Below are 27,453 nucleotides of genomic sequence, written 5' to 3' on the forward strand. Positions count from 1 at the left end.
GCTTTGATGTTCCTTGAGCCTGGTCGATATGTCACGGTGAACTGAAATCTGGTGAAGAACATGGCCCACCTGGCTTGTCTGGGGTTTAAGCGTTTGGCTGAACGGAGATATTCAAGGTTCTTGTGGTCAGTGAGTATGGTGAATGGGTGTTGTGCTCCCTCCAGCCAGTGCCGCCACTCCACCAATGCTGCCTTTATAGCTAGTAGCTCCCGGTTGCCTACATCGTAGTTTCGTTCTGCTGCTGATAACTTCCTCGAGTAGAATGCACATGGAAACATTTTGGCTGGATTTCCTTGACGTTGTGAGAGTACAGCCCCGATGCCTGTGCTGGATGCGTCAACCTCTACGATGAAGGGGAGCTCTGGATCTGGGTGACGGAGAATGGGAGCAGTGGTGAAACGTTCCTTTAATTCCTGGAAAGCCTGTATAGCCTCATTGGACCAGGTGAGACGTGTGGATTGTCGTTTGGTCATGGAGGTTAGAGGAGCTGCAATGCCACTGAAGTTCCTTATAAACCACCTGTAGAAATTAGCGAACCCCAGGAATCGTTGCAGTTCTTTCAGCATTCGCGGTTGTGGCCATTCTAGAACTGCTCTCACCTTGCCGTCGTCCATAGCCACTCCCTCGTGACTGATGACATACCCCAAGAAAGACGTGGATGTGCGGTGAAACTCAAATTTCTCTGCCTTGGCGTAGAGTTGGTGTTGAATGAGGCGTTGTAGAACAGCCTGGACGTGTTGGATGTGTTCCTCAAACGTGCTGGAATAGATGAGGATGTCATCTATGTAAACTACGACCCAGCGGTTGAGCATGTCCCGAAAGACATCGTTAATGAAGGACTGGAACACGGAGGGACTGTTGGCCAGCCCGAACGGCATCACAAGGGTCTCGTAGTGGCCAGTGGCGGTGGAAAAGGCAGTTTTCCATTCGTCCCCCTCTCTGATGCGTATTAGATTATAGGCACAGCGAAGATCCAGCTTGGTAAAGTATTTAGCCTGCCGTAACTGCTCTAGAGCTGCTGGAACCAGGGGCAAAGGGTAACGAAATTTGACGGTGATGTCATTAAGTCCGCGGTAGTCAATGCAGGGTCTGAGACTACCGTCCTTCTTCTTGACAAAGAAGAAGCCTGATGCCGCTGGTGACGTTGAGGGCCGGATGAATCCTCTTCAATGAATTTTTTCATAGCAGCAGATTCAGGTTGGGATAAAGGGAATATTCTGCCCTTGGGGGGCGTGGTACCTGGTAGTAAGTCAATGGCACAGTCACTGGATCGATGTGGGGGTAACTCCGTGGCTTTGCTCTTGCTGAAAGCGACTGCCAGGTCAGCATACTCGACGGGGATGTGGGACTCGTCGGAATTAACTTTGTGGACAGATACAGCTTGAACTGGTAATGGGATGGGGTGACTTGTTTCAGACAAAGTTCATGACAGGATGGATCCCATTGAATAATCTGTCCCTCCTTCCAGGAAATGTGTGGGTTGTGGGTCCTGAGCCACGGGAGACCAAGGATGACTTGGTTGTTGGGTGAGTGGATGACGTAAAATCTGATGGGTTCATGGTGTAATACTCTTACTTGCAGAACAACTTCAGCAGTGATGTGGGCGACTTTCCCCTTTCCGATGGGCCGACCATCTAGCGCCTCCACTGTCAATTGAGAATCGCAAGCAGTTAGAGTGATGTTGTGTTCCTGAATGAAAGTGTTTGACATGAAATTGCCTGCCGCCCCAGAGTCTATGAGCGCCTGAGTGGATATGCGCTGGTCGTTAACAGTCACATGTACTGGTATTTTGAAACTGTTAGCTGAATAGCTGGTGGATTGCTGGGAACTCACCGCTTTCGGGTTAGAGGGACTTGGCCGGATGGGACAATTGACTTTGATGTGACCGGCTTGGACGCAGTACAGACACAGGTGGAGTTGTCTTCTTCTTTCTCTTTCTTCTGGGTGAAGCGGAGTATAGCCGAGCTGCATGGGTTCTGGAGTGGGGTTGGTTAAGGTTTGGGAAGTGGGCCATCGGATCGGACGTCGAGAGCGAAGTAAGTTGTCAATTTGGATGGCCAGTTCTATGAATTCGCTAAGCGTTCTTCCCTCGTCGCGGCAGGCTAGTTCGGCTTGAAGTTCTAGAGACAGACCTTTGCGAAACAGCAACTTCAACGTATCGTCGACCCAGTTTGTTTGAGCTGCTAGAGTTCGGAACGTGAGAGCATACTCAGCAGCGGTGGTTTTGCCCTGGCACAGCGACAGCAGTTGATCTCCAGCGCTTTTACCTCCCGCGGGATGTTCGAAAACCTCTTTGAACTTTCGAAGAAATGCAGAGAATGTGGGAAACACGGAGCCGTCCTCTCTCCACACTGCCGTGGCCCAATCCAGCGCTTTACCAGACAGCAGCGAGCAAACGAAGGATATCCAACTGGAATCGGTGGGATACAGAGCAGGCTGTTGGTTAACAAAGAGTGAGCATTGAAGCAGAAATCCCTTACATTTAGCTGGATTGCCATCAAACTTCTCCGGGAAGGCGAGTCGCGGGTTCACTGCAGGAGTGGGAGTGAAGGCCTGGTTGTCGGGAGCCGCGGGCGGCGAGGCGGCGGCCTCGGGGGGTCTGAACCGAAGGCTCTGTAGGGTCTTTACCAGCTCCTCGGTAAGAGAAGTTAGTCGGTTCAACTGATGTTGATGAACCGCGAGCTGGTTGGCCTGGGCGGATAGCTCAGTGGTGAGCTGCATGATAGCTGCTGGATCGCTAGTCGGCGAAGTCTTCTGTAATGATGGGTCAACAGAATGGGGATCCATTTGCAGCTTTTATTAAGAATAGTATACACACAGGTAAGGGCAGAGGCAGAGACGAAAACGGGGACAGGCAATGGTCGAGGCAGGCGGCAGACAAACGGTATCAGGAAGCAGGCAGAGATCAGGGCAGGCGGCAAACAAACACAGTCCAGTAAGCAGGCAAGGATCAAGGCAGGCAGCAGAGAATCACAAGAGGTAAACAGTCCAAACGGCAACAGTATAACAATCCACAGAAAACGCTTAGAAATGATCACCGGGGCAAATCAAGACTTCGCAGTGTGTGTGTGTGTGTGCATGCTGCTTAAATAGTGTGAGTGTGATGTGGTGCAGGTGTGTGTGCAATCAGTCCCAGGAATGAGGGCCTATGGGAAATGTAGTCTGAATGATGGTTATCAATATTCCGGTGAAGGCTCCCTCCGGTGGTGCGGGGGAGGAAGTGCGGGAGCCTCACTTGTGACAGGTATTGGGTAGGATTAAGTATGTAGAATAAGGTCATGAAGAATAAGACATTAATATGTGCTTAATAAGTTCTAATAAATAGCCAATATTCTAGTAATATACATGTCAATAAGCAACTAGTTAAAAGACCCTAAAATACAGTGTTACGTTACCGAAAACTCTACAATTGAGGGGGTTTCAGGAAGTTCAGAAAAAGTGCTTACTGATACAGACAATAACTCTTTGTGCTTTGTAACTTTGTAACTTTTTTTCATACTGAAACAGCAACAAAGTTGAAAATGTAAAAAAGCATGATAGGACCCCTTTATTAATAGAAAAAGAAAAAGGGGAGGCACAATGATCACATGTTTACAGTTGGTGGAGAGGGCTCTATCTACACAGGCCTACTGGAGAGCTTACAAGGATTATTCAAACAAAGCCTGACATTTAAAGCCCAGCTTGGATTAGGCCGACGTTCTTTTTAAAGATTGTCATTACCTTATTATCTTCTCAATATCTTCTATCTAATAATGTCTGAAGTACAAAGCATGAGAAGTGCATTGTTACAATTAAGAGAGAGAGAAGGGAGAAAAAGAGATTACTTACAGCTTCGTAATCAGCAAGTTCCAGACGTGCTTTGTTCTGCATTGTTCTTTTGCACAAGTACACAGCTGCAGAGAGACGCCAAGAGGTGAGTGAAAAAAAACACTGCTCGCACGTGCTCAAACCTCAGCAGCCCTTAGGGCTTTCAAATGAGTTGTACTAAAATATTTAGTAAACATTTAACATATTTCACACCAGCTTGTACTGAATTGCACCTGAGCGTTGCATTGTTCTGATTGCTGAATTCATAAGCATAATTTACCTAACCCAAGGCACACTCATGCACACAACCATAATACAGGATAAGCTCAATTGTAATGCATTGGTATTTCTTCATAAAGTATAATAATGTACAAAAATTGGCATGAACTTTCTTTAAACCTCAAAAGTATTCATAAACATTTGTGCATCACTGTACATCTATTAGCTCTATTATTCTCTGCTGGTAGATTTTGTAACTAGCATCCTTTTCTATTGACAATCATTCAAAAGTAGCTGTGTATTGTGACAAAAATTAACCTTTTTGCAAGCAACATTCAGTATACAAAAAAGTTTGGTGTCAGTAAAAAAATTTAAAAAGAAAGTAATACTTTTATTTAGCAACAATGCATTAAATTGATTAAAAGTTACAGTAAAGACATTGTAATGTTATAAAAGAATTGAAGAAATGCTGTTCTTTTGGAATTCATCGAAGAATCCTGAAAAAAAAAGTTTTTGGTTTCACAAAAATATTAAGCAGCACAACCACTTTCAACAATTAAAATAGAATTTTAAATTTGATTAATATTTAACAATGTTACTGTTTATTTACTGTATTTTTGATCAAATAAATGCAGAATTAGTTACATCTTATGCAGGGCTTGACATTAACTTTTTTGCTCACCAGCCACTGTGGCTAGTGGTTTTCCAAAGTTACTAGCCACTCAGCATTTACACTGGCCACAATTTTGCTGTTGGGAAATAACATTTTATATGATTAAAGTTGACTTTGGCATGCTAAAATTACTTGATTTTGAGTCATTTTACTTCATTAGCTAGGTTTAAAACCCTTTAAAACTTTCAAATACAGACTGACCACCTAAATCAAGACTAGGCCTACATGGTATATCAGCTAGTATGTACGGGTGGGCAAGGGGTGGGTAATATGACCATACAGTGGGTACGGAAAGTATTCAGACCCCCTTAAATTTTTCACTCTTTGTTATATTGCAGCCATTTGCTAAAATCATTTAAGTTCATTTTTTTTTCCTCATTAATGTACACACAGCACCCCATATTGACAGAAAAACACAGAATTGTTGACATTTTTGCAGATTTATTAAAAAAGAAAAACTGAAATATCACATGGTCCTAAGTATTCAGACCCTTTGCTGTGACACTCATATATTTAACTCAGGTGCTGTCCATTTCTTCTGATCATCCTTGAGATGGTTCTACACCTTCATTTGAGTCCAGCTGTGTTTGATTATACTGACTGGACTTGATTAGGAAAGCCACACACCTGTCTATATAAGACCTTACAGCTCACAGTGCATGTCAGAGCAAATGAGAATCATGAGGTCAAAGGAACTGCCTGAAGAGCTCAGAGACAGAATTGTGGCAAGGCACAGATCTGGCCAAGGTTACAAAAAAAATTCTGCTGCACTGAAGGTTCCTAAGAGCACAGTGGCCTCCTTAAATGGAAGACGTTTGGGATGACCAGAGCCCTTCCTAGAGCTGGCAGTCCGGCCAAACTGAGCTATCGGGGGAGAAGAGCCATGGTGAGAGAGGTAAAGAAGAACCCAAAGATGGCTCTGTGGCTGAGCTCCAGAGATGAAGTCGGGAGATGGGAGAAAGTTGTAGAAAGTCAACCATCACTGCAGCCCTCCACCAGTCGGGGCTTTATGGCAGAGTGGCCCGACGGAAGCCTCTCCTCAGTGCAAGACACATGAAAGCCAGCATGGAGGACTCCAAGATGGTGAGAAATAAGATTCTCTGGTCTGATGAGACCAAGATAGAACTTTTTGGCCTTAATTCTAAGCAGTATGTGTGGAGAAAACCAGGCACTGCTCATCACCTGTCCAATACAGTCCCAACAGTGAAGCATGGTGGTGGCAGCATCATGCTGTGGGGGTGTTTTTCAGCTGCAGGGACAGGACGACTGGTTGCAATCGAGGGAAAGATGAATGCGGCCAAGTACGGGGATATCCTGGACGAAAACCTTCTCCAGAGTGCTCAGGACCTCAGACTAGGCCGAAGGTTTACCTTCCAACAAGACAATGACCCTAAGCACACAGCTAAAATAACGAAGGAGTGGCTTCACAACAACTCCGTGACTGTTCTTGAATGGCCCAGCCAGAGCCCTGACTTAAACCCAATTGAGCATCTCTGGAGAGACCTAAAAATGGCTGTCCACCAACGTTTACCATCCAACCTGACAGAACTGGAGAGGATCTGCAAGGAGGAATGGCAGAGGATCCCCAAATCCAGGTGTGAAAAACTTGTTGCATCTTTCCCAAAAAGACTCATGGCTGTATTAGATCAAAAGGGTGCTTCTACTAAATCTTCTACTAAATTTTTCTACATAAAAAGAACAAAGAAGCAAATGAGCAAATTACAAATACAACAGTAAATTAAATAGCCCAAACTCTTTTTTTCCAGATAGAGTAGGTTTATTTAACATTTATTTAACATATTTTGTTGTTTGATTAACATTAATGACAGACAGGTATTTAATTGGGCTGCTGAATGCATGGATGTAATATACTGACACATATCCAGTTTTTACCCACCTGTTTACGTCCACTTAAGCCATAACCGACTGTATTCACGCGAGATACTCCACACAATGGGCATTTTGACATCTGTTTGTGTATTTGACTATTCAGGCGCAAGGAGATCTGATCGTGCGCGCGACAGAGAGGGAGCGCACACGAGAGAGCACTTCTGTTGTATGTCATTAAGCGTGATTCTGCTGATCCCGCCTTCACTAACTGCATGTTAATCGATAACGAATTGTGATCGGATTGTAATTTTGTGCTACGACGAGCTTGGCTACCTTTGATCAGGCTGTAGGCTGAAATTATATTCAACCCGCCAAAGTGGCTAGTGGGAGTGGCTGTGTTACCTGCCACAGCTGAATCTACCCGCATTTGGCCAGTTGGCGGGTGTTAATGTCAAGCCCTGATCTTATGAAAACATTTGAAAATCTACTGCAGAGTGTGTTACAAAACAGTTTTTATATGGTAGGTATTTGTATGTAAAATAATGAGATTAAAACATAGTAAGCATAGTAAAAGTACAGCTCCCCTGGAAACCTAGATATACTGTTGAGGATGAAGGGATCAGGGTTTATGTGGTGACAACACACTCACACACACAGATGCATGTTGGGTTCTAATGTTTTATGGGGACTTTCCATAAACATAATGATTTTTATACTGTACAAACTGTATATTCTATCCCATAACCCTAAAACTACCATCACAGAAAACTGTCCCAAAAGAACAACGATATCAGATATTGCCATCTATGTGGGGACTCCATAACGTTGGGTTTACCAAGAACTCACGTACACACACACACACACACACACACACACACACACAAAATCCAGCTGGAAGGATTTGATTAGGTTGTGTTTATATAGGCTAGTCTTATTAAAGCACACACACTCCTAACACGCCATGATCCAGCTGATCTCCAGCCATCTGGAGGATTTCATTAAATACATGTTCATATAGACTGGTCTCAGTAAGATACAGATCACAGATCTTGCACAAAAACTCACCATAGTCTGTGTTCTCGGGCTCCCAGCAGTTTGATGGCCAGAAATACGGAGTCTAACAGATGAAAGAGCACAATCTGAACTACATTACTCACAATGCAGTGTAATGTGAAAATTGGCACAGTTTCGAAGTTCAGTTTGCATACAAAAACAACCAAGACACTTGCAGTTGTTTGTAAAGAAAATTTTGTCACATTTTACATTGATTACAGTGATTATTGTATATTTACATTAGAAAGTACTGATTAATTCTAATGAACAACAACTTAATGTGTAATTATTTGATGGAGTGATTAGTATCTGAGCTAGCTACTGTATTACATGTTATTAGGCTACTATATAATTAACTTTAATAATATGCAATATATTTAGCACGGGTGCTATATTTTAAAGTGTTTCCAAAAGTTCAGTTCCTATTTTGTTTCTCAAATCAGCAAAAGGACCAACCTGAAATCTGTAGAAAGTGCCATCGTCTTTAAGAGTGAGCACATGGTCAGAGATGGGGAAGAAGTAGCCATGAGCCGCCATCAGTGTGCCCAGATGAAGAGCCTCCACTAGAGAAACAATTAATAGTGTTATTAGGGGTCCAAATATGAAAGGGCAACCCAAGCGTTTAGGCCAAGATAATTTTTATTTATTCTGAGCTGAAACTAAATAGAACAAATGGTATGAAGTAGTAGAAATGTGAAATTTGAGCAGAATATCAGAAACGCAAACTGTGATTCTGACTACTGATAGCATCTTACTGTATATCTTGTAGAGGTGCAACAGATCACAAAACTCATGGTTCGGATTATATTATGGTTTTTGAGTAACAGATCGGATTATTATCCGGATCAGCAAAAAAAAAAAAAAAAAGGTCTAACTTTGCTTTTCATTTATTACTTAAAGCCCATTTTAAGTGATTCTGTACCACAGCAAAAAACTATCCTAACTAATAAAGTTTAAACAGTATTAAAGGCAAGTGAACAGACAGTAAAAGGTCTAACAGTAGTATTCAAGTACAGAAATGTAATCATTAAAAGTAAAATAACACTATAATGTTCATTATATAAACTGCATGAAGATTAATCTTTGTTAAAGCTGTGTTTTGTTGTTTTTTCGTAACATTAATGACACAGACAGTGGCAGGTATTTATAGACTGCTGTCACTTTAAGACCTAATGCGCGGATCCAGTATAATGATACACATCCGATTTCTTTCTCAAAGGTTTACTTTCACTTCAGACATAATCCACTGTGTTTATGAGGTACCTTGATGAGACGAGTATTTTAACATACTTTTGTGCGTATGTGTCTGTTCAAGCGCAAGGAGATGTGAAAAAGGAATCAATTTGGTGTTTGCGTGTTTTAGGTGTGTGGCCATGTGCACAGATAACAGCGCACGAGTAACAAATTGAGCTCTCTTCCGCCTCTTCTTGCACTGGAATGGTTCAAAATCTCTTGAATGTGTAAATCGGCAAGAAAAAAAGACGTGCAAATGATAAACTTTCACTCTATGATGCTTAAACTTAGCAATTCATCCGCAAATCACATTCCTGCGTAATGAATCGTGTGGCAATTGACAGGTTTTTCATGCAAAACAAAATAGTCTCGGTCTACAAGAGGCAGCATGGAAATAACATTCTACTGCAACATACTGATCCAGCACCACACACTCCTCTGCAAAACATGTACCAGAGGGAGTTAAGCATCAATAAATAATTATCTATTAAACTTTTACAATACAGTGTTTACTGTGAGTGTGCACGTTAGAGTACGTGTCTGTGCTGATTACAAATTAATATCCTTTTGCTTTCAAGGGTGCAGTATGCTTTTTGCAGCTGTTGTTGTTTTGATGAGAGCTTCCCACCAGACATGTTCACAAGGTAAATTCAACTAATCAGCAATGTAGCAAAGAACTGAACAGAGAGAAAGAGAGAAAGAGAGAGAGAGAGAGAGAGAGAGAGAGAGACAAATAACTTTTTAAATTTCTTGTTTTATCTCTCTGTTGTTCCTGGCAGTCTATTGAGTATACTGAGAGATCCAATGCACTTATCTGGTTGTTCTTTTCCTGTTTGAGAAGAGCACCCATATCACACACTTACTCTCACACACCTGTCATATCTGTCAGAGGGAATCTGAAGTAGAGGGATATACACTATACTCAGAAACAAATCAAATCTCATTGCTGTGTAAAGGAAAAAATTTCTTTATCTTTCCTTCCTCACTAAAACCAACTTCACCTTCACAAAACCAAATTTAAGACTCAGAAAGCACCAAATGCAATTAAAACTGGCTTTGATGAGTAAATAAAACGTGAGCCAGTAAGTTTATTAAGAATTGCAACAATACATGAGTTAAGAACAAATGTATTGTCATAATAAAAATAAATTTAAAAAAATGAAATAAATATATAGTGAAATATAAAAAAAAAACATATTTTTAAATTATTTATTTTTTTAAACATTTTAATGAATTGCTTTTTTTTTTTTTTTAGAAGAGTAGCTGTGCTATTATTTAGCTAAATTAAGAGCTTATGATTGACAAGCTACAGTTTCAAAGTAGCTTTCCCATTCTTGTTGTTGAAGAAGTAGATGTAAGTAAAGTTATCCAGCAGTTAGAACAAGACTTCTGAAAGCTTAACCTCCCCCCACCCCCCGCCACTTCTTCAATTAAAGGAGTAACAGGAGATGCTGACATTAGCTGTTTGCCAACCTACAGTATAATTATGAATATGCAAATCCTGAATATATTATCCTGTGAGCTAAAGGTATGATTGTGACTTTTAGAAAAGAGTGCATATGAATTAATCAAAATATAAGAAGTAGTTTTTCAATCTATGCACATCACAGCTGCGGCACTGTCAGTGATGTCATTAAAGAAAATACTGCATCACCTTGATCCTCGATACATAGATTTTTCAGCATCCACTGGACAATGTCTGAACCTGGAAAAGAAGAAGTTAAGATTAGGCTTATTATTTAAAATCTAAGGAGGTTGGTCGGTCTGTCTGTCTGTCTGTCTATCTATCTATCAAAATTCTGCAGAATATTGTTTCATGGTTGGTAAGAAATATTGTTAACACTTTATTTTAGGGTCTTTTAACTAGCTGTTTATTAGCATGCATATTACTAGAATATTGGCTGTTTATTTGTACTTATTAAGCACATATTAATGCCTTATTCTGCATGACCTTATTTTACATTCTTAATCCTACCCAATACCTAAACTTAAAAACTAACTTACTAACTATTAATAATCAGTAAATTAGGAGTTTATTGAGGGAAAAGTCGTAATTAATAGTGAATATGTGTTGCCTATACTAATATATATTACAGAAATATTCTCTATATTCTGCCCACCATTGGAATTTGACGACAAATGCCAGTAATCCATGATCAGTGGAAATATTAGCCAAACTACACCACAGATGAGTCTTTGTATCATCAGCTGTATTGTCTACAATAGTCCATTCAATATTTTCAGTTTGACATTTTTCTAGCTTTTTCTTTTATTCTTTATTCTTTTATTCTTCATCTCCTTTGCATCTGTACTTTCCGTCCACCATTTCCTATAAATTACAGGTCATTCTTCAGTTTTTCCTTTTTAATTTTCTCAGACTAATCCTTGGCTCTCTCTCTCTCTCTCTCTCTCTCTCTCTCTAAGCAGCAGAACTGTATAAATTCTGTTAAAGGTAAGTACAGTGGTTCTGGATGCTCCAAAGAGGATCTCAGTCTCAGCAGAGCTTCACTGGAATATTTAGTGGATTAGCAGAATATCATAATCTTTACCTGTGGACCCATAAACCCCTATTTGTCCGCTTTCTGTCTGACTCTCAAAGCAACCAAGAAGTCAACTACTTCCTGCATATCCACCTACAATAAATGAATGCCTACAGTATGGTACGCATCTCTTTATAATTGCTGACAAAAGTCTCATAATTGCTGTAAAACTCTCAGGGAAAAAAAATGTTGTCGCAACACTGTCTGGTACTGTAATTATGTCAATATTAAAACACTTTATCCAATCTTAGCTTAATATTCAGAGATAACTATAAAAACACCACTGGTATGTTGATTCTTTGGGTATACTATTGGGTTCTTTGGGTATTCTATTGGGGACTGGTTCAAATATTGGTGTGACATTAAAAAAACAACAAAAATAAAAACTGCATTATTAAGTATTAACAGCCATTATACATTGAATAATAAATAAGGATCTGCAAAATGAGCAGATTTAGAGTGTTTCATTTAATTTCTTTTTTTTGTGTGTGTGTTCAGTGTTTCATTTTCAACCTGGTCACTGCTAAATCAATAGACTGTGAGCCGTTTCTTCTGAGAAATATCTTTCCGAGATAAACCTTACTGACCAATCAAATTCAGTATTCCCAAAATATGCACAGAGCCCCTATTGCGCAGCCAATCAGCAGTGAGAGGTGTGTCCCTAGAGACAGCAGAAGCCAAGAGCGTGAGAGACTTTTTAAAGCATAGAGAGGCAGAGACTGGGGTGTTAGAGCTTGAAGCTGGCCTTTTAATGAATCCTTGGGGGGACCACAGTCAGAGGAACCAAAGAACATCCTTCTGAGAATTTCTCTCTCACTTTCTCCTTCCTAATCTGACCTTCTAAAATGGATTATGGCATATAAGGGAGTATAACATTTGCACTCCAGTCTCTGATATGTAAATAGTGCAATTATTATCCAATCCAATAAACAGTGGATCCATTTTTTGGGACTTTCTGTTGTTTTCTTCTCAAAGATGTTAAAGGAATATACTGAGTTATGGACCACAGACAGAATACCACAAACAATAATTTCAACTCATCTCTCTTTTTGTGTGTGTGTGTGTGTGTGTGTGTGTGTGTGTGTGTGTGTGTGTGTGTGTGAAAATTAACTGTAAAATTATGGTCTGTAGTAATTAACAGCATGCCACTGAAGTGGTCCATAAACATTAGCTTGAAAATAACTAAATATAAATAAATATAAAAAGTCAATTCCCTAAACAACCAATTCAAACCCTGTTCTTTTTATCCAGAATGCATTGTGCTTCCCCACCAGAGCAATGCAGGCCAGAGACCTTTGATAGACATCAGACTATCAACAGAGATCAGTACAAGAAGGGCTCTGGTACTGGTGCTGCACTACAGAGTTCTGGCAGAGTTTTCATTGTGTTGGACTTCAGGCTTGCTGTGGGGCACTGGCTTCTGCTGAATCCTGCTTTCTCAGTGCCAAATTGGAACCACAGTGTATATAAAACAGATGTAAGGGGAATTACCAGAGAAGACACTGGGAATCTTGGATAGGAAACTCTTTACTGTACGGATAGGTATGCCATTTTTTTCATCCTGCATCCTGGCAATCACATCCTCCATCTAAGCAAGAGAGAGAAAGAGATGGACACACAAGTAAAAAAAAAACATATGCACAGCTGCAGCATGGGATAAAAACGAGAATACAAATCAGTGTCAATACTCCATGTGGTGGAAAATATAATATTTTTTAAATTGTTTAAAAAAATTATTTAATAAAATAATTTTCATTGCAAATTTTAATAGCATCTTATGAAGCACACAAGCAAAAATCTTCCTGTTTTATTTATTTACAGTTTTTAGAAACAAACAAACATTAAAGGTGTCTCAGACTTTTGGACCCCATTGTTGTCACGACCACCAGCTGGAGTGCCCTTGAGAGTCACCAGGGGGCACTTCCTCACAGACTGCTGTCGTTTTTTTACGGACTTTAAATTCCATAGTCCATTGTCCGGGTTCATCTTCCATGATTGTTTTCAGCTTTTTACCTCATTACCTCTGCTATATAAACCTGGTTAATTCAGTCATTCATTGCTAAGTCTTGTATGTGTCTGTACTGCATTTCTGAGCATATTTCCTGGTTTCATGTCTCTTGGTTTTTTTGGATTTGTTGTCTGTCTTTTGGATTACCGTTTCGCCTGAGTTTCCTTGTTGTTTATTTGGATTGCTTGCCTGTGTATTGACCTGTTGCCTGTTTTTGGACATCGATTGTGGATTATCCTTTCAATAAATACTGCATTTGGATCCTCAACCCTTCGTGTCTCAGAGCAGTTCATGACAACTGTAATGTAATGTACTGGCTGTCAAAATTATAAAAACTATTTAGCTCAATTAGTGCAGCATCCGTTTTTTTTTTTTTTTTTCTGTCATCCTTTGGCTGCGCTACTGTATATGATCATGCTATCATTCATTCAAGTGAAGTGCTATAAGACCATTCAAGTGCGACAAAAAAACAAAAAAAGCTGCATTGAGTTCTCTTCCGTGTTTGAACAGGTAATGGGTACCTGGGTATGACAATGTTGATATGTTTGGTCTTGGCAGAATAGATCTGATATGCTGCTGCTGCTTTTATTGCTGCTGCTGCTGTTGATTATTGCTGCTGCTGCTACTGCAGAGCAAGTACGGGGCTTGCTACTGCCAATACATACACAACACGCTGTTGTGAGCAAGTAAGACATGCTGCTGCTGTACAATATAGTGTACATGAATTACCTGCAGCAGATCTATACAGGTGGAGCTGGGGAAGGTGGAGGGTTTCTGAAAGCACGCTGCACTGCTAAAGCAAATGTTACTCATGTATTTGAAGATTGAGCATGTGAGCTCATGGCTACTGATACAGCAGGAACCAATCATCTGTGTCCTATAGATAATGATGTGATTACGAGCAGGTTGCGTTAAGGACCTATTAGTCTGCGCATCTAGAGTTTCATGACAGAACTTTGTATTTGTGAAAAAATAGGATGTGTGTCAGGTTTTTGTAAAGTATATTCTTTTTAGTTCCTGTTGAGCCTGCTTGAGTTTGTAGTTTGTTTCTGTGACGAGCAGGGCAGGCGAGAGCCGTGAGGGAACGGTGCGAGGCCGGTGACGCGAGTGTTAATGAGCGTCAGCTGCGCGTTGCACCAGTCTCGGGTCTCTCATGGAGGAGCTCCGTGACAGACTCGAGACCGGTGCAAAGCGCAGCTGACGCTCATTAACACTCGCATCACCGGCCTCGCGCCGTTCCCTCACGGCTCTCGCCTGCCCTGCTCGTCACAGTTTCCTTGGTTACTCATTGGTTAATAATTCTGTGCCTGTTTAGCTCCCTCATACAGTATATACTGTACTCCCTGGGTGTGTCTCAATCAGCTCCCTAGCTTGTGAATCATTATAACGTGTTTACGAATTCAGGCACTGGTAAGGACAGTAAAGGACACTGGCTCACTACACATTGGGACACTGATGACTATATTTCCGGCGACATGGCAACGTCCTCATTGTACAACATCATTACTGGTATTTATGAACAAAAGCAGAGCTTATATCTTTCTGACATTACTTGTGATGTTACTTAAAGTACATTATGATAAATACTTTGCTTGTTACATATACGTGCAACAATTTCAGATGTAAATAACTTAATCTTAGCTAGATTAAGTCCATTACCTGTCTAGTGATGTATGTTTATGCTGAAATCTGATAAAATAATGGTTTGTATTTTTTAAAAACATCCATCGCGTGTCTTTATGTGGTTGTTAGCTGATTCTCCTGAGTTCCCCTGTTATTTCCTTCGCCGTTCACTTCATTATACTGTACCAGCAACCGTGTGAGTCTTAAAGTGACTGCAGCCTAATAAACCTGCTGTCTGTCTGTCATTAACATTAATAAAAGAACAAAAGACAAAGAGAAAGTCACTCACTGCTCTTGACTGAATCACTTTTTTAGCTTTAAGGATTAACCTATATTCAATTTATAATTTATGGAGTGAAGACTGTGAAGTGTTTGATTATTCAAGGTATATATTTACCTGTTAGACCTACCTGAAAATCTTAAAGCACTGTTTACAAGGTTACATGCGTCAAAAATAATGAAAACAATTTTTTTTGTACATTTTAGCAGGGCAGGTAAAAATCTGAATCGACAAGTAGAAAAAAACCTTAGCGTTGAGCCCTGATATCTTAAAGGCACAGCTAAATGTGACATTTTTTACAATGAGTTTTTGTGAAGATTTTTTTAAGTTCACTTAATTTTAAAGTTGTTATATATTTTTTTAAAGCCTGTTAGGCCTCAATGTTAAAACTGATAGCTTTCAATTATACTGTAATATTGAATGGCTATAATTAATGGATAAAATTGGACATCAGTATCAGTATTCAGTGATACTGGCCTTCATTCACAGTGCTTAGTATAAAGATGCCATTAAACAAATATTTAAAATATAATGTCTTTATGTTATTTCTACATTATTTTGGAGATTAAATGTGAAAGTATTACAATATAAAAATATATTAAAAACTAATGTTAGAAGCGATTAATTGTGCTTAAAGAAAAATGTGTGATTAATTGGTTAATTTTAATGAATTAATTAGCACTATAATATAATATAATATAATATAATATAATATAATATAATATCATATAAATCTTTGCCAAATTTAAACACTCCATTCAAATAAAATCTGGAGAGCCAATCAGGACTCAAACTTTGTGAATAATATAGCCAATCACAGTGGAGCGTGAGGCCACAGAGAACTTCGATAAGAGCCCATGGGGCGCTTGTCTGAAGGATCAACTCGGTCTTCAGTAAATGAAGTCATTGGATATAACATCCCTATTTATTAGATGAAGAGTAACCTAGGGCAGAGCGGGACCGATCATGTCACCCACTCATTGATCCGCTGACATTTGGACTATCCTCAGAGAAGCTTTGAGTTAACAAGGCAAGCAGCTCAGAGCGTCGCCAGGGAAATTTTAGACATGTGACCAAGTGCCAGTGACATCACTCCAGCGTAAGACCACATCGAAATCAGGTCAACAACATGCGCCCTGGAGATACATGACATATGGAGGTGTGTGTGTGTACGTATATGCAGAACGTGTTGTGAAAGTATATGAGCTTGTACCTGTGAGTGTTTAGATAGCCTGAGAGAAAGAGAAAGAGAGAGAGAGAGATAGAGAGAAAGAGAAAGAGAGAGAGACAGGGAAAGAACGAGAGTGAGTTGTTGCAGTTGCCTCAAGGGGAGGCCCAGTAAACATGCAGAATTACATCAGTGGGCGCTGCACTAATGCAGGGTGTTTCTTCAGGCTGTGATGCCTTTGGAGAGAATCCTAACAGAAAATGTGGTTAAATTCCCTCAAAAAACATTATTATGACTCCAGAAATAGCTTCTTTTTTAATATCCAGAGATTAAATGCTTTTGATGGCAGTTACTAGCCACCTACAGCGCATATGCACTCACTGAGGGAGAGAGAATCAAACATACACTTTGTCGACAATGCAGACCAGGCTGGTGGGCAAACACTGAAGTGCTAATTTAAGGTAATGAGGGATTGGAGCATTCCACTCACACTGACGACTGTAATAGAAACATTTCAGAGAGAAAGACGGAGAGAGAGAGATAAAGATGAGCACATCTCAGCTGTATGGTGCAATGATGTGTGATGATATGAAGTCCCAAAAGCCTTACTGGCATAATTTTTACTACTGCAGCCAATCTGTAGCTAAGAGTTCTTGATAAACCAACAACGAGATTCATGGGTAAATTTAAATCACTGGCTTAAGCTTGTTGTTTTAACCAAAATTATCTACAGTGTGGAGGTGGCAGGCATTCCAGCGACCAGCAAAATTAACTAACACAACATTAGGATTAAGGAATCAAATTAATCACATATACAAATATCTGCTGACAAAATCTATAAAATAATGTAAGATAATGAAAATATATTATATTATTGTAGTATAAATCTACTACCATTCAAAAAGGTTTGGGGTCAGTAAAATTTTGTTGTTAAAGATCTGAATTTTTTAAATAATGCATTAAATTGATCAAAACAGACAGTAAAGACATTTATAATGTTCAAAAGATTTCTATTCCAAATAAATGCTGTTCTTTTTAGGGATGCACCGAAAAGAAAATTCTAGAGCTGGTCCGAATACCATTTTTTGAGCTTCGAAGCTTCGGTAGTAATCAACACCGAATATTCGAAGCTTCGGAGGGAGGGGGCTGAACATATTCTTCTCTAATAAAGGCAGTGTAACGAGTAGAAATATGGTGTGGCCCCTTTAAGAGCTGCACGCTCCCGGTTTAACTGTCTGCATTGTATGTGCGACTCGATCACTGCATGTATGCAGGTTATTTCTGTTTTTCTGTTGCTCATTTAAAGTTATTTTCTTTATTAAGTAACGTCGTGGATGGCATAACATTTGCGACGGACAGCTACACGTATTTCATGGGGAATAAAGCACCAGTTGTGAAATGTCAGTCGCCTCTGTGAAGTCTGTCTGGTATCAATAACTCAAGCTAAGTGAGCTATCCCTATTTGCTCCGTACACAACGCATTACAGTAGGAATCTCTGTGTCTATCTGTCTGTTTGCATTTTGATTATGTCGAAAACCGTTCATTCAATCGACACGCGGGCAGGGCTTATATGCTTCGAGAACGGACACTGCACTAGTGATACAAAACACAGGTCTGTTAAGAGCAATACTTTTAAGAAAGTAGCCTAACATTTTTCTAAAAAAGCAAGGTTGGGTTCCTTCAACTGTCAATCCTATTAAAAATGGCTAGGCTATATAAGATAATTGTAAAAAGAGTATTGTATTTCGGCAAATTTTATAGTGTAAACATTCAAGCGTGAATGAGAACCGTTTCGCAAGGGGGATGCCAGGTGTGCGGGAAAACCCCCCCAAAAAAACTAACATTCGAATCCCAAAATTGAAAATGGAAAAAAACAAAAAAACGAAATGAGCTTTTAAATGAGCTTTTTTGTATAATTGTATTAATATTAGACTTTTTAATGAAATTCAATAAATTTAATGATACTGAATAAAAAAAAAAAAAAAAACAATTAAATAAAACCATACTTTTACTTTTAACCACACTTTTATTGAAAGTAACAAACTAAAATTGGACAGAAAATATATTAATATTAAATGTAAATATATTATTCTTTATTCAGTTCAGTGAATGAAAGGGTAGTGTCATTTTACAAGCATTGCCTAGCACAGCTTTACCATGCCATGTTACAGCACAGTAGGGCTATTACAAACAGAATCAAGTACTACTACATAGACATTTCATGTCGGCCCGTTATTTGATCGGACTTTGCTTTTCGCATGGGCCACGAGCAACTGAGTGGGCCACGGGTGTATAGAGCAGAATATTGAGTGGAGCGTCACACGACACAGTGATAACGGCTAGAGCGAGTGTGAAAACTGAGTGCTGAACACTGAGTCGCAGAGTGGGGACAGCATATATTTTCGGCCAAAAAACGAAAATACCATTTTCGGCCGATAATTTTCGGTGGCCGAAATTTCAGTGCATCCCTAGTTCTTTTAAACTTTCTATTCATCAAACAAATCCTGAAAAAAAAAAAAATTATAATCGTTTTTACTGTATTTTTGATCAATAAATGCAGCCTTGGTGAACATAGGTGACTTATTTTAAAACAACTTTTTTTTTTTTTTTTTTCAGACTTTTGAATGGAAGTGTATATACTGTATATATAACAGGAGATAGACTATTACAAAAGTGTATTTTTTAATAGGTGAGCTGCATTGACTCTAGCAGCAGGTGGTCTGCGTTGATTGTGAAATCAAACTAGCCTTAATAAAATCTCTGATTATGAATATACATATGGATCAGTGTGCATAATTAATTGACAGTCCCAATATAATAAGCAGCATACCTGGAACATTCACACAGACACTTCTTTCAAAACAAAATGTCCTCTGGCGGTATATCTCTAGGGATCACACATTGTGGCTGCAGCCAGTCACAGAACAGATAAAAGCCAATAAGATCAGTTGCCCAGAAGAGAGATATCAAACAGTAAAGTAAACAGATCTTAAACACTCTACTAAAGCCAGAGGCTAAAATACTGACTAAAATAAATTCTGAATTAAATTGTTTTAATCCCAAATATAAGTTTATTATTTTCAGTTTTGAATTTGAGCAGATCGCTGCCACATTGCCTGTAATATTCAGTACATCCCGATTCACACACTTGGAAATTATGGCCGTCTCAATTATTCATTTACTAAATGACTAAGCTTTATCACTGACTCATGGCAGACTGTGTCTTGCCCTCAATACTGACACATCTTAGATATATCAACAGTCTTTGCATACCAAAGTAGTTGCCTTTAGAGCTGCCTCCTCATCTCCTATATGAAGACATTTGACATTTATTTTGGGTCTAATCTAAACTGCTCAGCAATAGCTCAGTTTGGCTTCAAACTCCTCAGTGGAAATTTTCTGTCATGCTTTCAGTGGGAAACAGATAAGGGCAGGGATTTAATTTTTAATATCTTATTATAGATGATATAGAAATTGCAGTACCATGGTATGTTTTGTTAGTGTACGCTAATATGCTAATGAAGTTACTGTGGCAACTGGAGAACATAGAATAGAATCTTTCAGAATAGAATCAGAATAGAATCTTTAAGATGCAAAGCAAAGCATCTCTATTATCACAGCAGATATATCAAATAGGGATCACATCAAAGGGTCCTTATTCATCAAACACAAGTGTGCACTTAAAAACAAAAAAACAAAAAAAACAAAAGGCTCCATCCAAAATCTTCCACACCAGCTAATTGACAGAGACAGACACAAAGAAAAACACTTACACACATAATGACACCACCTCTATGTTTAACCCTGCGACCCTGAGCTCTGATATCCCATGTGACACCACTTCTCTCTGTGTGTGTAGCAGACAGCTAGAGTTCAGACCGCTGATGACAGCGCAAGTGTCTTTTGATGATTATTTTGCATCAGAGGAGAGAGGAAGTGTTAGTAATCGGACACAGACAAGGTTATTGCAGGAATGACATGAATTTTAGATCTCTTCTGCTCATTCTCCCTCATCCCTCACTCCCTGTCTCTCATTTTACAGCCACTCCCCTTTCTGTTTCCTAGGCAACCAGGGTGATGATGACATCACATACAAATGTCAGCATGGGAAGAGACAGTAAGAGAAAGATTTAGATGTCTTTAAGTGTATGTGTAAAAAAGAGAAAGTTAGAGAAAGAAAAACAGATATGAAAAATAAACAAGATGCACAACAGGGATGCACAATACCTCTTTTTCCAGAACAAGCCCGAAACCGATACTTTCATTTTTGGACTCGCCAATACCGAAACCTGTATTTTCATTGCTTTTGTAATTTTTAAATTTATATAGAAGGTAGAGAAACCAAAAGAATATGAATCCTATTCCTTTATTTAATTTTAGCAATATATATTTCCTTCAGTTATTTTCAGACTTATGCCTGTTAAAATGTATTGTACAAGCTTCTGTTACTTTCACTGTTCATTCTATCGCTCTATCATATTTAATCTTTCATTTAATAGCACAGCGCACATTTAGAGCTGCTTCAGCAGGGCAATTTTTTCAGCATTTTTTTTTCTACTGGCCTGATTGGGTCAGTGGTTCAAATGTAGGAATACCAGTGAAATATCTTAATTCTCAATTACAATTTTGATACTACAGCAGAAACTGTAATTCATACTTTAATTCATATACATTTAAAACATTATTAAAGACAAGTAAACAGTCAGTAATAAAATAAGAACAAACACTCCAATTACAAATATCACAAATAAATGCAATAGAGCAAAGATAAAATTTAAATAAACAGTGCTTTTCAGGTAGGCTTTTCAGGTTTTCAGGTAGTTCTAACAGTAGTTTTCAGGTACAGAATCTGAATAAATTAATCAAATGTAAAGTCTGCATAATCTTCACTGTACAAATTAAATATAGATACATTTTTATTAAAGTCAAATTTACAAAAGTCATTCAGTCAAGAGCAGTGATTGCTTTGTCCTGTTGTTTGATTAACATTAAAAACACAGCAGCAGGTTTATTAAGCTACTAATTCAAGCGCAAGATGACGTGAAAGAGATTTCTATTCAGAATTTAAGCACTGTCTAGATGGGGCTTTCTGGGTTCGTGCTTTGGATGTTTTGCGCACAGTAAACTTTCTGTCCTGTAATAATGTTCCCTACACTCATTACACTTAAATCATGTATCAGTTCAAGTTTTTACTTGCATGTACGATTTAGTTTTAATCCAAATGACGCACGTGTGCTGAGTGAACGATTAGCAATCAAAAGCATGCAACAGAAGTGTGCGCTCTCTCTCTCTTTTTACTGTCAGTTAGCATTAGTAATATGTGCCTTGTTTTACTTTATTTGCTCTTGACATATCCGACCGAACTACAAACTTTCCAGCGATGCCTGAGAAAAAGGGATGTGCTCAACAAGGTTGCACATCTGTGTAGATGCGCGCTCAATAGTGGGTGACCTGGAGGGTGACAAGGGGCAGCTTCTAGGGTGGCACCGGCAGTACAGTGGCCCAGGGCGGTGCCGGCAGTCAGGGGGCCATGGCGGTGCAGGCAGTTTAGGGGGCCAACGCAGACTGGCCTCCGTGGCCTTGACACTAGCCTTGGCCACGATGGCCAAGGACAGGACCCCTCTCTGGACGATACTCAGGGGCGGTGGAAATTCACTCACGGGGAACAGGTTCTGGAAATTCACTCAAGGGAAAAGGCTCAGGAAATTCACGCACGGTAACAGGTTCTGGAAATTCACTCACAGGAACAGGCTCAGGAAATTCACTCACAGGAACAGGCTAAGGCGTGGTGGCCATCTTGGCTGAGGGCTCACGTGTGGCAGCCATGACGGGATGAGACTCTTCAACTGTGTTGAGGTTTGATGGCATCCTGAGGGAGTGAGTAGACTGGGAAGGTTGTGGCTGAATAGTACTGTTGTCCTCAACCTCACCAATGGAAAAGGGAGAGCTACACAGCCACAGCACAATGTCCAGGTATTGCATTAGAGTCATATACTGGAATCAGGCTCTGGTAACAATAAACGGACCTTGTCATCTAGACTACTCAGGAAACAGTCTATCAGATCATGATTGTCCCATGATGTTAGATGACAAAATTCCTCTACATACTCCTTGATATCCCGTCCATCCTAAAACATGGTGCATAGGAATGCTTCAGGCCTGAGGAAAATTCCTGCTAATTCCTGCATACGGTGTATGTAGATAGAAATGTGTAGCGTCTGGACCAATCAGACACACAATTATTCATTATATTTAATGAATTATCCAGAAACTCACTCTCTCAAAGTTCTGTGAACCCATCCCCCTAAAACTGCAACTAGCATCCCAAACGTAGCTAACACACAGGCAGAACTAGGTGTCCTGTTACAGGACACAGGAAAACTGATAAGAACTTTTACGATCAGAAAGAATTTTGCAGAGACTAGTGACTCTGACTTCATTCTTTCTGAGAAGGACAAATAAACCCTCTTAATCCTAAATATTCTATATATAACCACTTGAGAAATGTATAAACATGTATCCAATTTTCCCATCTCATGATTTTCCTTTTTCCTTCGGCCTTGTCCTTCCATTCACCAAAGATCCTCTGAATCCAACTGGTTCTTTCTCATCAAGACAACATCAACAAGGATCAACTGGAGCCTCAACAAATTGCATCAGGACAAGTTTAATTCAAATTGGCGAGACATGCAAGTATCAAACTTAGTCTCATTATTTGATACATTAAGTATCCTTACCCCTTTTAAAGAAGGGCATGTTAGAACTAAACTGATGGTTTGCTCAAGGCTGTTGATCTGCTGAATTTCAAACAATGCTGTAACTTCTTGCTTTCCTGTATTCTGCTTCAGCTCTCTCCTTCCCTTGGTAAATTGCATGCATGTATGTGTGTGAATGTTAGAGTAGTTTAAGTGTTTAGCCTAGTTAATAAAGTCTTGTTCATGTCACACGTAAAGTTGTCCGTGTTATATTCTCTCATAATGGAGTCCCTAATCGTGCCGATTTTGACTACATGCTCTGAGTAGTACTGTACAATAAGAATGTTATTTCCCATAACCTGGAAATGAACATTTCTTAGAATTAATCAACAATTAATACTGTGTGTTTATTGGACAACAGGTTAACTGATTGTAATATTAATTTTATTACATTCAGTTAATTTTATTAACTGATCCAAATATTTATAATTAATTATAACTAGTTATGATTAATCATTCATATTTCTTAGCTAATTTGCTACAAATGGCTCATTCTAAGGTAATAAAAAAATAACAGTTCATTATGTAACATCTTTATACACCACAGAAAACAGTTATGTATATTATATGGTGTTTAAAGATTGCATTTCTGTCAATAGATCCTCCTAAAATTTACACACTGCACCTTTAAAAGGGCCTTTGGCTAAAGGTCATGCGTGGTTAAAAGGATAGCAAGTTTCTACATGTTTTTTTTTTTTTTTTTTTTTTTAAATGAAAATAAATAAATAAATATAACAATTACGTATTGTGACCTTGAATAAAATGAGGAAGAAGATGCACTACTGAAGATTTTTTGATTAAAGATGAATGAAATTCCATTGCTGGATGAGTAAATATTAGGGGTGTAACTGTACACGTATTCGTACTGTGAATTTTCGGTACGTGTCTTTCGGTTCGGTACATATGTGTACCGACGAATACAGAAACAAGCTACCAAACAATAATCTCTAACATAGCGTGCTCAGATTTTGAAGCCTAGAAAAATTCATCCATCCATTTTAAAATTAATCCATGCTGCTCCGGGGCTTAATAAAGGCCTTTTGAAGTGAATCGGTGCATTTTTGTAAGAAAAAATATCCATACTTAAAACTTTATAAATTCAAATAACTAGCTTCTGTATGCATACTATGCAAGATGACTTGGGCCAAATGAGTAACCCCTGACGTTAGATGTAGGAGTACTGTAAGCTTTTGACGTCTCTCGCAGTTCAAACAAATAGGGCTTGGCAACAAACTCAAGCTACTCTTCTCTTATATCAAAATCCTCCGACATTTCTCTTTAAAAATTATTTTAGACTACAGCATTAGAAGAGATAGATTTTTTTATCCTCAAGAAAATTTTAATTATAATTGAATATATTTAATGACTAATTTGTGACCAGTGTTTTGTTTTGCTCTATCCTCTGCGCTTCCGCGTTCGTTATTACGTTGTATGTCTGGTCAGAAGTATGCATGTCAGCCACAAACTGATGTGTACGGGAGTCTGACGGAAGCTAGTTATTACATAGTTAATAACACAATGTATGTTGATGGGTCTTTAACTCATTTGGTAGCGATCACATCATTATCTACACAGCACAGCTGATTGGTTGCTGTTGCATCAGCGGCCAATAAGCTTGCTGCTCAAACATTCAAATATTTGGCATTGATGGCTGTTTCGCACTTTCAGATCAAAATCTAAGATAAGTAAAATGATCTTTTATTCCACATATGCGCTTTTGTGTGGTCCGGTTATCAATTCCTAAATGAGCTATCTTACAAGTTTTAACCCCCTGGAGTCTGCGGTCGCTTTTTTTTCTTATCAGTATGAAAGAGACTCAAAATACTCTGTCAATTTTGCACATACAATTAAGAATTATACTCCATTTTAATTTGTGAAATATCTTCTTTTGTGTACACTCAGAGTAAAACAAAATGTTGTGCTTTTTGCAAAATAAAGAAAACTAACATGATGCGTGATCTGTCGTCTCCTTCTGAACGAAGTCCAATCTGATACTCACTCAGAAAATGAACTGTAACTTAGTGAATACTAATCACAAAAAAGACTTATGTCTAAAGAAACGTTGAAATGTCAGGTTTTAAATTGTGTAAGTCAAATTGAAAACAAATATTCTCTGTTTATGTAATCTGAATGAAAAGAGAGAGATTCAAGTCGTTTGCGAGTCAGCTCATTATCTGCTAATGCAGCCATTTTGAGCTACTGTACTCGCGCAGCTGCATTGTGGCACAAACACTCATACAAAGCTGTGCAAAATGTGAAGATCGCGCGCACAGAGAGGAACGCAGAAACTAGTTGTCAGCATTGTCCTGTGATTTATCACTAAAGTAGCTTAGAAACTCAAAACTTATTATAGCTTATATTTTTCTGCTTTTGAAGGAACTATTTACAACCCACAGGTTCAAAATTAATAGAGAGACGGTATGACTAATTCACACACGCAATCACTCATACTGGTACTGTACTAATTTATCTTTATCTGATTTACAACGAGCAGAAATCTGTAAGAAATGTTACGAACCATATATAAAATAACTGCTGATAGTGAGCTGTTATGTCAGATCACTCTTTTCAATAGGAAAAAATATCCCACCTTTAATAGTCAATCATATTTACAGTACAAACCTTGTCAGTGAACTATGAGGGCAAAAAAATAAAATAAAAAAAAATAATCGTACATTAATCGTAATCGAGGCAAAATGTTCAATTTATCAAGGTTTTGATTTTAGGCCATAATCGTCCAGCCCTATTATGAACACATATTTTGTATTTATGTTGTGGCCTTATTTCAGTGACTTAAGTTTTTTGTTTTTTCAATAACCATGCATAAACGTTACTCCTTCAAAAATACAAACATGTACATACATGTTCCTCACATATTATGGTAGCCTAGTTTGTGCTGAATACAGTGTAATGACACCTTTTCCATTAATATGTTTATGAACAACTGAAAAAAGCACAAATGTCAGGGCATGTCAAAACTTCTCCAGGGCCCCAAAAATCTTCAGACCCCAGAGGGTTAAAGTAGTGACATGTCAACAGATGCATGAGTGTATCACTGAAGCATATAAGCAGCAGTTTTACTGCATGGTTATGCAGCAGCGGTCTTTTGTTGTTACCGCTATTTAATACGCTGTTTAGCACGTCTATGAAAACAGTTAAAGTGATATAAGCATTGAGCTTTATCAGTGTCCACCATATTTAGTGGTATTACTCAATGACACATTCGTTTTCAAGAGCAATGTTTATTAGCAATGATAAATGTGTGGTTGATTCAGATGCTCGTGTATCTGACTCTGCATCACTTAAAAGAACTATCAATACAGTTAATACTAAGCGTCATGTTTGTTTATATTCTGGTGGTGTCCAATCATAAGCTGGATCGTTATGCAGTTTTGTCTATGCAGCAGCAAATGGTCTATTGTTTGCATTTCTATGAGTATGCGTTCTAAGCACGGATGAGAAGGAAAAGTAAGTATTCACATACGTTTACATGTTTATCTGCATAAAATGACATTGTTTATTCAAGGGTTATGTTTTCTTAGCTATGCTAACATGTGATGCAGCTCAGTCTTTCATTATTGTTCCTAATGGTTCAATTATCAAATAAAAGCATAAGGGTTATTTTATCATTATTAAATGACTAATTGATGATATTTGCTCAGGTGGTGCTGGGTTCCCATAAGGCGCACATAGCCTTAGGTCACTAGTGCTAAGTCGGTCGGCAAGATATCCAAGGCACACATAGCCTTGGGTCACTTGTGCTAAGCCGGACGGCAAAGTAGCCAAGGCACACATAGCCTTAGGTCACTAGTGCTAAGCCGGTTGGCAAGGTAGCCAAGGCACACATAGCCTTAGGTCACTAGTGCTAAACCGGTCGGCAAGGTAGCCAAGGCACACATAGCCTTAAGTCACTAGCATTAAGCCGGTCAGCAAAGTAGCCAAGGCACACATAGATTGTAAAACATGCGGTCCCATATAAAAAAATTCAAAAAAAAAAAAAAAAATGCAGTACATATGTCTTGGCGATAGATCTGCTGTTTTGGGGGTGTCTGTCTATCCTTTCCTGTCTTGTTGTGGTGGGGTTGTTTGTTCTATCCCTTCCTGTCTATGTCATCATTGTGCAGATCTATGCATATCTGTCGATGCAGCAGCTTGTTCTCACTCAAAAGCACATGTATAGTACTGTATTATCTAAATCTCCCATAAATGTCTAAGTTGAAATGTGCTTTACAATGTACAGCAATAGTCTTCTTCAGCTGTTTC

At 38.9% G+C, this 27,453-nt stretch overlaps 1 protein-coding gene across 1 annotated transcript in view; it reads right to left on the bottom strand.

Moving 5' to 3' along the window:
• The window catches only part of rgs7a (regulator of G protein signaling 7a), a 95,305-nt gene that overhangs the window by 22,402 nt on the left and 45,450 nt on the right, over window positions 1-27,453 (bottom strand). The window contains exons 4-8 of the mRNA XM_051866861.1: window positions 12,847-12,943; window positions 10,470-10,520; window positions 8,039-8,145; window positions 7,595-7,646; window positions 3,829-3,893 (exon numbers count right to left, since the gene is read on the bottom strand). Coding sequence (XP_051722821.1) covers window positions 3,829-3,893; window positions 7,595-7,646; window positions 8,039-8,145; window positions 10,470-10,520; window positions 12,847-12,943 — 372 coding nt within the window. The remainder of the gene's footprint in view (window positions 1-3,828; window positions 3,894-7,594; window positions 7,647-8,038; window positions 8,146-10,469; window positions 10,521-12,846; window positions 12,944-27,453) is intronic.

The sequence above is a fragment of the Ctenopharyngodon idella genome, chromosome 17, assembly GCF_019924925.1.
Source record: "Ctenopharyngodon idella isolate HZGC_01 chromosome 17, HZGC01, whole genome shotgun sequence".
In the NCBI taxonomy this organism is placed as follows: domain Eukaryota; kingdom Metazoa; phylum Chordata; class Actinopteri; order Cypriniformes; family Xenocyprididae; genus Ctenopharyngodon; species Ctenopharyngodon idella.